Source organism: Sceloporus occidentalis, unplaced genomic scaffold (genome assembly GCF_023333645.1).
Source record: "Sceloporus occidentalis isolate IW3139 unplaced genomic scaffold, rSceOcc1.0.p SCAF_5, whole genome shotgun sequence".
Classification (NCBI taxonomy): Eukaryota; Metazoa; Chordata; class Lepidosauria; order Squamata; family Phrynosomatidae; genus Sceloporus; species Sceloporus occidentalis.
The window spans coordinates 167143639-167158951 of NW_028316985.1; the positions used below are offsets into that span (position 1 = coordinate 167143639).

A 15313-nucleotide genomic window follows, 5' to 3' on the forward strand; every position below is an offset into this window, starting at 1 on the left:
AAGGAAAAAAGCAATTGAAGAGAACACATTCTAAATTCCAGTTCAAGTTGGAAGGAGATCTCGACAGTGTTCAGTTGCTTGGGTTATTTACATCACACCTTTAATTTGTTTTTTAAAAAAATTACAAAAAAGTTTAAAATGTATGGAGAAAATAACACACATTAAAAATAAGAAGTTTTTTAAAAAGTCAAAAAAGTTGTGGACTAGCCTTGACTAGAAACCCTACGTTTGCTTCAAGTAAGCATGCTTATAATTTGCAACAGATTATTTTTATACTCAATAAATGCAAATAAAAACCTTCATGGCATCACAGGAGGCAGAATACCTAAGCAGAATACTTTGACATGACATTTATTGAAATCTCATGAACATATCTGGGATAATAGCAGATGTCATAAAATGATGGCTGCAGAGTAGAAGTTGTCTGCATTTTCCTTCCTATAGATAGCATCTGTGTTCTCTGGTGTGTGACAGTTGTTGGGTACAACACAGTGAAAAATGGAAGGCCACCGCAGTTGAGAATCAAGCTTCCCTCCAGATCTTTTTGGACTGCATCTCCCATTTATCCTCACCATTGGCTATGCTGGCTAGGGCTGTTGGCAGTTGCAGGTCAACAACATCTGGATGGTAGCATGATTATTTCTGACCACTGGTGTTGACATAATACAAAACCCCAAGAGTGAATCAAGTCCCCAAGTGCAAGTACATATTCACCGGTGTGTCTTCCATGGCTTTCCTGAATAATTTTTATTGTGAAACAGACAGCTTTATAATGTTTTCATTACAGAAAAGAGCTGTCATACAGAATTTTTTAGCAAATACTGTAGATGATATATTTATTCAAGAGGGCATAAGCATGGGCTGATTTGTGCATCCTAATATTTAATGTTATTTGCCATGCTGCCACTTTTAACTGTCATTTTGGGTATGTTACTTTTTCACATTCTAACATATTCACTATCTTTCTTGGCTTGTGTTTTGTTTTTGTTTTTGTTTTTAACAGTACGCCACCTTGAGAATATTTTTTTTAAAAAAAACCCAACACATTGGCATATTTATTAAATATCTTTGGCTGTGATCCTAAGCACACCTACCTGAAAGTAATGTATTTACTCCAAACCAAATGCATTTAGAATTAGGGTTCTGAGTAATGTTAACTATGGCCCTGAACATCTCTTGGAATGTTTCTGTTTTAGGAAGCCAACAGACAATTTCTGGAGTAGCAATTACTTCCATCACCCTGGAAGCAGCCCTTGTCATAGCTAATATCTTACCATGTCTTTTTAATTCACAAACTGGGAACAAATAATTAGAAAATGGGTTGAAGGAAAGCTTTCCCAGCATTCAGTATTGTTTAGGGGGGACAGCTTCTTCAAGAAATCATACAGTTAAAAAAATCATGTCAATAAGAGGCCAGTAGATGCAAAACTAGTTAGCTTTGTGTCAAGACAGCCATTAAAATGTAGCCTTCAGACCAAAACTAGAAAAAAAGATGGAAAAATACATTTATTCAAATTTATTTTTTTTGTAAATCAGGCATGAACAACATCTAGTAGGTGGGAATGACATACTGGCCTTGTCTGAAATACTGGGGGCCAAATCCATCGCCTATTGATGATGAAATTTCATAAAATAATGGGAGGAAGCTGCATTTCTATTGTAAAATAAAGTATACTGGTAGCCTGCATCTTCTTTTAAAGGCAAGCCATGCTACTGAAAGAATGGCTTGGCTTAAAAACAACGCATACAATGCCTGCATACTTTATCTGAATATAAAAAGATGCCCTGTCCTTACCAACAATAGCATAAGAAGCTAGAAAAATAGACAGGAAGCCAAACTCTGTGAACCACATGTTTTCCACCCCTGGAGTAACTGAAAAATGTCCCTTTCTGAGGTATACTACATATTAAGGATGTAAACAGAGTATAGGTGGGAAGCTGTGAAACACATATTTTAATTTTATCCTCACTACTGTCAGAAGTAGAACTGGTGGGCAGAAGAGAAGGGCCTTCTTTATGACAGCCCCTAAGCTTTGGGACACGGGGAGCAATCTGCAAGATTCCTCCTTGGTTTCCATTACGTTTGCTGTTATGATAAAGAAGGATTTTAATATTCAGTAACCACTGCACTATACTGCTGTTACTACTATTAGTGACTGGTTAGTTAGTTATGATGTGTATTTTAAAATTATTTTCAAAATTATTCTTTTAGCTAAGATGTTAGCTGCTTTGAATATAATTCACAGAAAAGCAGACCATCAATAAACATAGTGAAATGAATAATATGGGGATGTAACTTAGTTGGGAACTGCAGTCCTCAGTCTGTGGAAGCAACTCCTAGTCAAGATGTAGTATCCTGCACTGACTAGTGACAAAATGAGAGTCAATAACTTGCCAGTTGTTTGGAACAGATGTGTAAGAATCCTAAAGCAAAGTTACTGTTGAACTAGATAGTCCAGTTTTAAGCTTATATTAAAAGCTTAACAAAGCTTAAATTTAAAAAGTTGACTTGTTATTTCTGGATGTTTTATGTCAGAATATTTATCACACCCAAACCAGCATGTTTTACAAATAGCATTTACAAATGAAGAAACAATATATATATATATATATATATATATATATATATAGAGAGAGAGAGAGAGAGAGAGAGAGAGAGAGAGATTTGCACATAAAACACACCATTGTAGTAAAAACAATACACAATAAATTAAAGAAACAAAAAATGAATTGTCAAAATGGCAGTATACAGAACAGGATACATACAACAGGTAAATATACTGTATATGTTTCATTAAACTAATACCATATAGTGGCTAAATGGGGAAAAAATACATGAAAGCTCTCCTGAGTAAACCTAGATGAAATAAACTGGAAGATTTATTTTAATACAACTGGCACAACAGGACTGCTCAGCAAATCTCTCCTAACCATCAGCTATAAAGTCTTCATTTCAACCATAAACCATAAACTCATAGGTAGCCTTAGGGAGGTCACTATTTTCTCAACATCATACTGCTCTGCCCTCTCCCCAAAGCATTGTCTTTGAATGGATGACAGCAATTTTTATAAGGTAAGTATGCCTACAATTAGTCTAAGTAAAAGATATGGCTTTTGTCTTATTATTTCATAAATGCAAATTCATACAATGATTTTATAACTTAATTGTAGTCTTTTCACTTTTCAAAAGAAGTGGCAGCAAAACTATCACCACACTGCTATGCAAACATATTTACATCTTTCACTTGAAGAGCACAAGAACAAACACAGCTGCATACCTGACCCTCTTATCACAGAATACAGTATATTCACATTTAAACATAAAACTGACATAGGAATTTAGTGCTCATGGGAGCAATTTTTGATTCTTTGACATGATTTACCAAGTGGGTAGAAGCTCATAAAGAACATCTAATACCAGAGGGGAAATCGTCTTCAATACATTATATTTCTCAGTCTTTCCAACTATTATAAAAAGTGCAGAAAATAAACACTGTGAAGAATAGACATGAAGAATAACATAAAGGCTGCTACACAAACCTCACAAGATTGGTACTACATTTCTTGAGCACAGGAAAGACATTATGGGCCCATACAGACAGGCCAAAATAAAGCTGCTTCCGGTCACTTTGGAGGTATGCTGTTTAAATGATGCATGCATCCTAAGAGGCCAGAAGCTGTGCCAAATCTCTGGTATAGTCCTTAGTGACCCGAAGCAGCTTTATTTTGGCCTGTCTGTATGGGCCTAATAATTTGCTGGGGTTTTTTTTAAACTAATGTTATTATAAAAAGGCTTTTCTTCAAAAAGTAAAAATCATTTCTGAGATGAGATGTAAAGTTTGGCATGTGCCTTGCTGATAGAAAATTAGGACTACACAGAAATTCAAGCTTTGATTCTCGGTAACTTCCTCTAGAACAGCAGGAGCACTGTCAGAACCACATATGGCCAGCTAAACAGTGGCCTTTTCTGTCCTTTTTATTTCCTATCCCATTCACCCACATGTTCGTTCCTCTTCCACATACAACAGTGTTACATGCTGAACCAATGCATCAGAAAATAACCATTTTGCAAGCGATTCAAAGACTGTCAAACTGATGACTTTTGGGTTTAAACCGAGATGTTGTGGCAGCATGAGAAGAGGATTCAGACTGCCAAGCCATCTTTGCCAAATGCAGCCTTGCAGCATCAAACAAAGCTCAGAATTATTCAACAGGGACAGGCCACCTTGCCCTACGGCCTTATGTGCAATTCCTCCCTAGCTCCCTTTACACTGCCTGATTTATTCCCCTTTTCTTTAGTTCCCCATCTAGCCCTTCTTGGCAGTCTATTCTTTAGACAATCTGCATTTTTAGACAACATTCAATCTTTATATACTAAATGCAGTACATCCTAAAAGGCTTACCCACCCTCTCCTTTTATGCCTCCATCCCTCTTCTCTGCCAAAAGCATGTAGCCCACTTTTTCATAGGGCTTGTATGAAATTTGATTTTCCATTTCTTTCTGCACAGTACATGGTACCTTCTCTTCAGTATGATGTAGTCAGAAATACAGTATTCCATGACATCACAGCAATACAGCTAATAGACAGAGACAAGGGATTTCAAGCAAGAGAGAGCCATATTTTGGTACTGTGTGTGCAGTTCAGTTCTCTAGAGCATATGCAAACTCACTCTCAGCTAAAACAGCACCTGCTACTCATGATGTTAGAACAATATCCAGACTCACTCTCAAATCCTTCCTAAAAGTGAACAGAACCAAGTGTTTCTGTTCTGCAAAATTCTGATAGGCAGCAAAAAATGAATCAGAAATTAGAATGGTTTGTACAGTTTACTCCAAGGATGTACAAAGAGGCCTACCTGGCCTCTTTATGCCCACTCTGAAGCATACAAAATGTACTCATCCTAGGTTGTCATTGCACAGGTGATAATAGGTTCTGGTACAGTAACAAGGCAATCTTTTCATCACTTATGACTCTGCATGGATGGCAAGTTCATAGTAACATACTGTAGCTTCATCCTGAAGATGCCCTGGTTCTTCTATTAGGAGACTGCCATGCAAGTGCTAGGTTGAGTGGCCACTTTTCCCATTCCACTGGCCACCTTAAGAAAACAACCAGGACAAGTAATGAGATCTCCTAGAGCACCTTAGAATGACCTGAGTTTCTGGGAGACACCAGAAAACCATACACCCTTGGAGGTCAGTGACAATCCCTTTTGTGGAAGTGTCTTTACCAGGTAAAGTTTTTTTAAAACTAACTTTTAATTTACTGGATTATATTCTATTTTTACATAATAATGTGTATTAAGCTTATTTCAGAATGTTATTGTTTTAATTGAATTATAATGTAATATAAATATACAAAGCACCACATTCTGAAAAGCTACTATATTCAGCCACAATCTGTAGGACACTAGTCCCTTTTTGAATGGAAAAAAAATCCCTAACCAAAATTCAGGTTTTCACCCCAGATTCTGGCTGGTATAAAATTGGAAAGAATTTCTATCTCCATCCATTGCATGAGCCAAGACTAATTGGGTTTCCTTGCCCTCACTAGTCCCTGACTTCTTGCAATCCCTGTAAAATAAAGTGGGAGCAAATACTTGTATATCTAGTCTTATTTATTACAATATAAATATTGTTTATTAAAATCTTTCTAACCCACATTTTCGCTCAAAACAAAGCTCATAAAGTAATGTACAAAAGGAAAGTAACAAATGAAAGCAGATTAACAGTCAGGCTGTTAATATTGGTTCATTAATATCTCAAAATACAGACTCCACATCTGTCTGTGTAATCATATAAATAAATATTTATTTCAATGCTTTTTAATTTAATTTGGTGTTGTAATGCTTGTCAGTTGACTTGATTAATAAATATTAAATATTAAATTAATAAATGCTAAATTAAATATTAACAAATATTTATTATAAATAAATAAATATTAAAATTTAGGATTAGTCAAACGCAATAGCAATATAGCAAATACATTTCTATAACTCTTATGAGTGCACTTAAGCACTCCCTAAGTGGTTTACAAAGTATAAGGTTTTCCAGGCTATGTAGCCATGTTATAGAAGAGTTTATTCCTGTAAACTAATTGCCCCCAGCAAGCTGGGTACTCATTTTAGCGACCTCTGAAGGGTGGAAGCCTGAGTCAAGCTTGAGCCCCTGGCTGGTATTGAATTCACAACCTTATGGTTTGTGAATGAGTGAGTGACTGCAGTACAGGCATTTAACCACTGCACTACCAGGGCTCTTCAAAAACATTCATTGCCCCTTTAAAACTGAGTGAAGACAGAGATAGAATTCCACAGCTGGATGATACTTTAGGTAAGGCCTTGTCTTTCATTCCCTCCTGGCTGTTGTTGTGTATCTGAAGCTAAGAGAGTGTGACTTGCCCAAGATCACCCAGTAGGTTTCCATTGATGAGCAGGAATTTGAACCCTGGTCTCCAGAATGATAGTCCAATGTTCAAACCACTGGCTGGCTCTCTCCCACCAAACTAGTATCTCTTGTTTCTAAGATAAGAAACTGTGGAAAGGTTCATATGCAAGGATCAGTCCTGTCCCTAAGTCATTTAGGCGCTGTATAGGTAAGGACCAGGACTTTGACTCAGACATGGAAACAAACAGGAAGCCAGTACAGCTTACGTAAAACTGGTGTACTGTGACCTAAAAACTGTGGTAATACCAGAAAGCAGTACAACTGCAACATTAATTTTCTGAACATTCTTCAAGGCTAGTCCCACTCAGAATGTGTCACAGTAAACTAAATGGAAAGTGATTAAGGCTTGGGTCACAATGGCCATTTTCATCATCACCAGAAAGGGATGTAACTGGTATATTAACAGGAACAGAGCCATGGCATTCTTGGCTACAGCATCCAGAGGCATTACTAGACCTAACTTCAACTCAAAACTGCAAACATGATCCTTCAAAAGGAATGAAAGCCACCTAATAAAAGATGTACCCTCAGTTCCAGATTAGCTTGTCTACTCTACTCTGCACCAAACTGTGCCTCCCTGATGTTCCTAAATGCCTTGTACTCACACGAACTGCCTCCTCCAGCTTGCTGACTGACTTAAATTCTCCCCCAAGCATTCCTCTTTTCCAGCACGACTGATGTAGTGTTGCATACCTGATCAAAGCTAGGCTTCCCCTGCTGGTTCAGTTGTTGGAAGATATGAAGGCTGTTTCTCTGACAAGGAGCAACTGGATACTACTACTGAACTCAGATTAAGGAGATTATCGCACAGCGTTTCACTAACAGGCTGGACACAGAATGTAACCTGAATGGAACTAATGTTATCACACAGCCCTGTTCTAATGCAGTACTCATCCCACATCCAGTCCTGCCTTCTCCTGTTCCTTGTCAAAAATGGGAAACATCCATTCATAGATGTCATGATCGCTTTTGGGCCGTTCCAGGTTGTGTGTATGCGATAATCCTACCGGGATGAATCCACCATTGTGTTCTGCTTGGTTAGGACTCTCTCCTCCCCACGCATCCTAGAACATCACCCAAACTACTGTTCTGGTGGTGACACGAGGAGACACAAGTAATTTTATTATTTTCCCAGTTATTCCATAATGAACACCCTTGTGCCAGCCCAAAACAAACCTCATAGGAAGGAAGTACGACAAGGTAAGAGGACCATAGAACAATGATGTCACATATAAGCACAGTACCATAAACATCACAGCAAAAGCACGTATGCACAAAAAAGCATGTGTTATGGATGACCTGAGCTTGATTACCGTTACAACAGCATAGGGTGTGTGATAGTATTCCTTGTCATTACATTGCGCAATTACTAGTCAAATGCTATAACATTCGTTCCCATCCCGTCAATTTACAAAGCATTTTTGGGATGTGATCAGAACATTCTAGACATTAGTGTGATAATCTCCTAAAGCACAGTTTAAAGAGTCAGTTGCTCACTAGAAAAAAACAATCCAGCCATTGCCAATCCCTCCCCATCCCAATACACACACATACACACACACACACACACACATATATATATAGTGTGTGTGTGTGTGTGTGTGTGTGTGTGTGTGTGTGTGTGTGTGTGTGTGTATGGTTGTTGTTGTGTGCCTTCTAGTCATTTCTGACTTATGGCAACCCTAAGACAACCCTGTCATAGGGTTTTCTTGGCAAAGTTTGTTCAGAGGAGTTTTGCCATTCCTATCCTCTGAGTCTGAGAGAGTGTCACCCTGTGGATTTCCATGTCCAAGCTGGGATTCAAACCCTGGTCTCCCAGGATTATAGTCCAACGCTTAAACCACTACACCATGCTTGCCCTCAGAGATACATATCTACAATGCGCTGAAAGCCATGCAATGGGGTTGCAGTGGTGCGCATGCATCATGCACGAGCCCCATTATTTTCAATGGGGCTCGAGCATATGCGCTATTTGCCTTAGGCGGAGGGGTCCCGAATGGATCCCCCGCATAAGGCAAGGGCTCACTGTATATATGTGTCTATATAAATCTAAGGAGAAATGGGACTGGAAGAGGGTAGATGTTGTCCTCATCTTCAAAAAGGGGGATACACACACACACACACACACACACACACACACACACACAGAGTTTAAGAAATGAAAGAAATAGATCTCTTCACCTCATTATCTATTCTTTCAAGACAGCAACTGTCTTCCAAATATGCCCGGGGAAGTTTTGTTTTTTATTATTTTAGAAGCTGTTTAGCTGTTGTTCATCTCAGTCTGCATCTGTACTGCAGAAATAATCCAGGTTGACACTGTTTTAACTGACATGGCTCCATGCTACGGAATCCTGCAATTTGTAGTTTGTTGTGGCACCAGGGCTCTCTGACAGAGAACGCTAAATGCCTCACAAAACTACAAATCCCAGAATTCCATAGTATGGAGCCATGGCAGGTAAAGCTTATCAACCTGGATTATTTCTGCAGTGCAGATGCAGCCTCAGATGACACTAAACTCTCCCCAGTTTAGATAATGAGTACTGCTTTCTGTGTCTCTCATCGCTACTGTTTCTTTTCTATATCCTATCATTCGTTCATTTATGTTTTTGTTTGTATATATGCTGTTAGTTTTTATTTAAATAAACTGTTTTGGGGAGAGAGCTTTTAGTTTGACAACAAGTCAGGGCCATCTGTTTATTTCCTTGGTACATTTAAATTATTTAATTTATATTAACATTAGATGTCTCTAAACCTATCCAACTGATAATCCCCAACAGAAGATTTACAAATAATTTCCACTTTTCTCCCAACATGGAATTCAAAATAACATTTCACAAAGTCCCATCTGGCCTTCCATCCAGCTACCAACCTGATCGAAAACTGCTGAGCTTCAGCTAGGTAGCTGCATCCTAAGGCCATGTGAGGACACAGACCTTAATGCTAGCAAAGCATTGCAAGAAACTTCAGTACCATCAGCATTTTGGGAAGCGAGGCCTAGAAAAAAACGGAGTGACTTGCTATCTAAGACCAATGAAATCCTGATGATCCCAATTGTACTTGGATAAATGACAATGCAATCCTATGCTGTGTCAACTCTCAAGTAGGTCTGTGCAGGGCTGCAGCCTGAAGTAATTTGCTTGGGAAAATTCCCTGTGTTGACAACCAAGTTGGGTGTCTTACAAAAATAAAAGAAGGGGTAAGTATAACAGAATGTGGTTTTATCACATGGAAAAACACATATTCAGTGAAAGTAAGGATCTGGCCTCTTTAGAACTAGCAGGAAACAATGAGGAGACAAACTCCAGGTGCTCTAGGATGGCCAACTGTTTATTTAGTGTTTAAAAAGTCCAACGCATTTTGGCCATGATGAGAAAAATCTTCTTCAGGGGCCGGAAACAAGTACAAATAACATGTTTATTATTATTATTAAAAGGACAAGACAACATTAAATGAACTATAACTGCAGCATTTCTTTATATATACATATTCCATGCATATGTATATGTATATGTATATGTATATATAAAGAAATACAGCAGATTCTGTTCTCTTTAATCTCTTTGGTCCTGTATTTTGGAGAGTGTTTACAACTCCCTTGATTTCTTTTGAAGGGTATGTATAATTTTGATATGAATAATATGGGTATTGTTATGTTATGGTTCACTGAATGTTGTCCTGCTTTTTTAATAATTATAATATATGTGTATGTGTATTTGTTTCCAGCCCCTGAAGAAAGCTTGTCCCCACGCCATTTCCTCCGTGGTTTTCAGTTCTCCTCTCGCTACTCTTAAGAACTAGGAAACCAAAACCAGAAAAGCAATGGTATGCCTGTAAGTATTCAGATACAATCAGCCAACGTGTTTTCAGATATCACTGATTAAACTGATATTCTAGGAACCCAAAAAGCAAGGGCACATCCGTAAATAGGCAGATACACTAAGCCAATATGTTTGGAGATTTTATCGATTAAAGTGATGTTCTAGGATGGATTCACTGGAAGGCTCCTGAAGAGCTGCAGCAACTACTTGGCAAGTAATTTTTAAGAAACCCTGCTGCATTTAACTTAGCAATGTCTGGGGTTGTGGCTTTTTATTGTACAGCGGTGCTGTTTCCTCCTGCTTTCAGGCTCAGCTAAGAAAGCCAGTGTGACTAAGAACTGAACTCGACACACATATCAAACACCCCAAGGACAGACTGAGGGAGCTGGATATGTTTAGCCTGGAGAAAAAATGGTTAAGATGTGATATGATAGCTCTGTTCATGTATCTGAAGGTGTGTCATATTGAGGATGGAGCAAGCTTGTTTTCTGCTGCTCCAGAGACTAGGGCATTAGGAGGAACTTCCTGCCAGTAAGAGCCGTTGGACAGTGGGACACACTCCCTCGGAGAATGGTGGAATCTCCTTCTTTGGAGGTTTTTAAACAGAGGCTGGGTGGCCATCTCTTGGGGGTCCTTTGAGTGCGAGTTCCTGCATGGCAGAATGGGGTTGGACTGGATGGCCCTTTGTGGTCTCTTTCAACTCTATTATTCTAAGGCAGCCTCTAACAGCTCCTGTAAAACAAACCTTGCAGGATGGCACCCCATCTTGTGCCACCATCACACCGTTTCCCCAAAACCATCATTACTGGAAGGTTAAAAGGTACCGCATCTTTATCCATGTGCTGGGACCGGGTGGGAGAGGAAGAAAACACATTTCACCCTCAGCCCTGAATGAGAAACCAAAAGATATGGGCAGGGAGGAATCATCATCATCATCATCATCATCATCATCATCATCATCATCTTTCCCACCTCTTCTCAAGGTTAGAGGTGGGGTATTTATATTTACTTACTTACTTACTTACTTACTACATTTGAATGCTGCCTTTCTCCCAGAAGGGACCCAAGGCAGCTCACAGACTAAAAACATGTTAAAAACATCCCAATTAATTTCCAAACAATTAAAATCATCTAAAAACCTTATATAAAATGACACATAAACACACACACACACACTGTGTATATGTGTGTGTGTATGTATGTGTGTGTGTGTGTGTGTGTGTGTGTATATATATATATATATATGCAAAAGTTAAAAGACATAACTAAAACACTCATGCTCCATAAAAGCCACATATACGTAATTATATGTGGAATATGGCATGTTAAAACACAAATTAAAAATACATAAACCCACAGTTAAAATACACAATACTATCAAATCAGCAAATTTTTTTGTGTCGGCCTATGACTCTGGGGAACAGGGTTCGAATCCCTGCTCAAGCCTGGAAACCCCCACGGTGACCTTGGTCAAGTCACACTCTCTCGGCCTCAGAAGGCAGCAATAATGGCAGACCCTCTCTGAGGGAACGTGCCAAGAAAACCCTGAGATAGGTTCTCCTTAGGGTTGCCATAAGTCGGAAAGGACTGGAAGGAACATAACATCAAGACTCATGACACTTCATATACAGATTAATGAAGGTTCATACAGATTGACAGAGATGTAGAAGTTGCCTGAAAAAGACGCAACACCACACTGCTCCACAACACACTCTGAGGGCAGGATTGCAGAGACCTGACAAGGCACCAGGGCGCTCTCCTCCTGCCCCTAAATGAGCATTTCCTTCCCTTCAGAAAGGCCACCTTTCCGCCTCCTCAAGATGGAGTGGCCAGGCCTCAGGCGGGCGACTCACCCCAAAGCACTGCAAAATGTAGGGCACTGAAGAGAAAAATGGAGGACGTGACACATTTCAGACCTTGAAACACTTCATGTCAATGTAAAATGCATGCTCAGAATGCTCCCAATGGAGGACATGTTGGGATTCCTCCCGGACCAGAAGGCTGAAATGTATAGGACAGGGTCCTAGAAAAGGAGGGCACCTGCTCCAAATGGAGGACGTTGGGGGATTTTTCTGCTGGACAAGAAGGATGAAATATATAGGAGATGCCCTGGAAAAGGAGGACGCCTGGTCACCCATCTTAGCCCTGCTCGAAATGGAGGACATGCTGGGATTCTTCCTGGACCAGAAGGTTAAAATGTATAGATATGGCCTGGCAAAGGAGGATGCCTGGTCATTCTCAGTCCTGTTCCAAATGGAGGACATGTGGAGATTCCTCCTGAACAGAAGGCTGAAATGTATAGGGCATGGCCTGGAAAAGGAGGGTGCCTGGTGACCCTTAGTCCTGCTCCAAATGGAGGACATGTTGGGGTTCCATGCCCTGGAAAAGGAGGACGCCTGGTCACCCTCAGTCCTCCTCCAAATGGAGGACATATGGGGAATTCCTCCTGGGAGGCTGAAAGGTGTAGGGCAGGAAAAGGAGGACAAACCCTTAGACCTGCTCCATACAGAGGACACGCTGGAGTGCCTCCTGGAGATGTGTGGAGATGGAGGGCAGGGTCCCTAAAAAGGAGGACGGCTTAGTCCTCCTCCAAAAGGAAGACATTTGGGGAATTCCTCCTGGACAAGAAGACTGAAATGTATAGGAGAGGAAGAGGAGGACACCTTTAAGCCTACTCCAAATGGAGGTTGGGGTCCCTCCTGGAGGAGAAGATGTGGAAATGGAGGGCAGGGTCCTTGAAGAAGAGGACGCCTGGTCACCCTTAACCCTACTCCAAATGGAGGACGTTTGGGGATTCCTCCTGGAGAAGAAGGCTGAAATGGATAGGACAGGAACAGGAGGACAAGCCCTCAATCCTGCTCCATGTGGAGGACATGTTGGGGCTCCTCCTGGAGGGGAAGGCGTGCCAATGGAGGGCAGGGTCCCTGAAAAGGAGAACGCCTGTGGCTTGTGGAGGACAAAAGCCTGGGGGGGGGGGCTTGGAGGTGACTTACCCATGTTTCCGCCCAAAAGGGAGAAGAGAGAGAGAGGAGGAGGCGCTTCCTTCCTTCCCTCCCTTCTCCTCCTCTTCCTCCTTCTCTTCTTCCTTCCTCTGGGTCTTCTTTTGGGGCTCTTCTGGGGCTCCTTCCCCGGCTTTCTTTCAGCAGCAGCAGGGCCAGTTGCAAGAAGAAGAAGGAGAAGGGGAAGAGATGGCTGGGAGTGGATGCTGCTGCTGGGCAAGGGCAGCCCTGCCTCGCCTCCTGGGCTCTGTGTGTGTGTGTGTGTGGTTGTGTCTTTGTGTGTGTGTGTGTGTGTGGCTGTAGATGTGCCTGAGTGCACGCGCAACTGCAAGGGAGGCTCGTCCTTGTGACTCAAGGGAGGCGGAGGGAAGGGAAAAAAAGGGAGGAATGAGAAAAAGGAGGAGTGGAGGAAGAGGAAGAAGAAGAGGAGGCTGGGCTTCGAAATGGTGTCCTCCTCTCACTGCCCAAGGAGGACCTGGACACGGAGAGTGAATGCAAGGGAAGCAAGCCCTGGCTGCATAGAAAAGCTTTCATAAGAAACAAGGCAGCACTGGCGTTAGTGTAAAGTCATGCTCCAGGGCCATGCTGCAAAAGCAAAATGGAGGACCTTTGGGGGAGCTCCCTCGCTGGGCAGGGAAGGCGGGGATGCAGGACGCGTCCTGGGAATGGAGGACACACACACCCCATGTTGCAATGGAAAGGGCCCTATCGAGGTAGTTTTAAGCTGCATTGGAGGGGATGTATGAATATGTATTATTATTACAGTAATATTATTACGCTTGTATCCCACTCTTTCCCCAGAAGTGGGACTCAGAGCGGTTTTACAATGTTAAAAACAAACAATACAATATGTATGTGAGACATTAGGAGATGCATGAAATGTTAGGGAATGGAGGACTAGTCCTGGAAAAGGAGGGCGTGCTTACCCACCCATGTTGCAATGCAAAGTGCAAACGCAAAGAACGTGGCTTTTTGCTGCATTGGAAGGAGGGGATGCATTAATATGTATGTGAGGTGTTGAAATGTTAGGGAATGGAGAACGTGTCCAGGAAAAGGAGGACCCCCACCATGCTGCAATGCAAAGAACCCCACCGAGGTAGTTTTGGGCTGTGAAAGTGTGGCTGACATTTGCTGCCTTGGGGGGAGGATATATTAATATGAAATGTGACACATTTAGGAAATGGAGGACGTGTCCTGGAAATGGAGGACGCCCGGTCACCCTGTTTCCCCACCATGTTTATGATGCCAAGAGCCCTAATGAGGTAGATTTGGGCTGAGAACATGTGGCAGACATTTGCTGCACTGGAGAGGCTATATTAATATGTATGTTGTGTGGTGTGTATGGTGTGCCTGCCAGTGGTTTCAGAGGGTTTTCTGGGCAAGGTTTGTTCAGAGGAGGTTTTGCCTCCCTTGAGGCTGAGAGAGTGTGGCCTTGCCCAAGCTGGGTTCCCATTGCAGAGGTGGGATTCGAACCCTGCTCTCAAACCACACATTGTAACGAATATTATGAAATGGGGGGATGTCTGGTCACCTTGCCCCAAACCCCACACACTTCATTTCCCCCCTCAAGTCAGGCAAGGAGCTTGGTGGCTACACTTCCATCCCTTTTCCAGCCTCTCTGTGTGTGTGCCCTTTAAGAGATTTTGGACTTCATCTCCCAGAAGCCTCAGCCATGTTGGCCAATGACCTGGGATTCTGGGAGCTGAAGTCCAAAATCTCTTAAAGGGCACAGTCTGGGGACCACTGATGTAGGACATGACCAAAGCAGTGCTTCCCCAAAGTGTGCCCTTTAAGAGATTTAGACTTCAGCTCCCAGAATCCCTTATTATTGACTAACATGGCTGAGGCTTCTGGGAGCTGAAGTCCAAAAAAATTCTCTTAAAGGGCACACTTTGGGGACCACTGGTTTAATTAAAGCTCAAAACACTCCTAGAAATATCAATTCATACTTCTGTCTTAGGTCCAAAAACCCACTGCAGAAATAAATCCACTTTGAGACCCCTTTAACTGCCCTGGCTCACTGCTAAGTGTAGGACATGACCACAAAA

General features: G+C 41.4%; 1 protein-coding gene across 4 annotated transcripts in view; it reads right to left on the reverse strand.

Annotated features, from left to right (window-relative positions):
* The window catches only part of RAP1GDS1 (Rap1 GTPase-GDP dissociation stimulator 1), a 117923-nt gene extending 104280 nt beyond the window's left edge, over window positions 1-13643 (reverse strand). The window contains exon 1 of one of the 4 annotated variants that reach the window (XM_089526091.1): window positions 13260-13643. In XM_089526091.1, coding sequence (XP_089382217.1) covers window positions 13260-13263 — 4 coding nt within the window. In that variant the 5' untranslated portion in view covers window positions 13264-13643. The remainder of the gene's footprint in view (window positions 1-13259) is intronic. The other 3 variants (XM_089526089.1, XM_089526090.1, XM_089526092.1) reach the window with 3 other exon arrangements.
* Between the last annotated feature and the right edge of the window lie 1670 nt (window positions 13644-15313).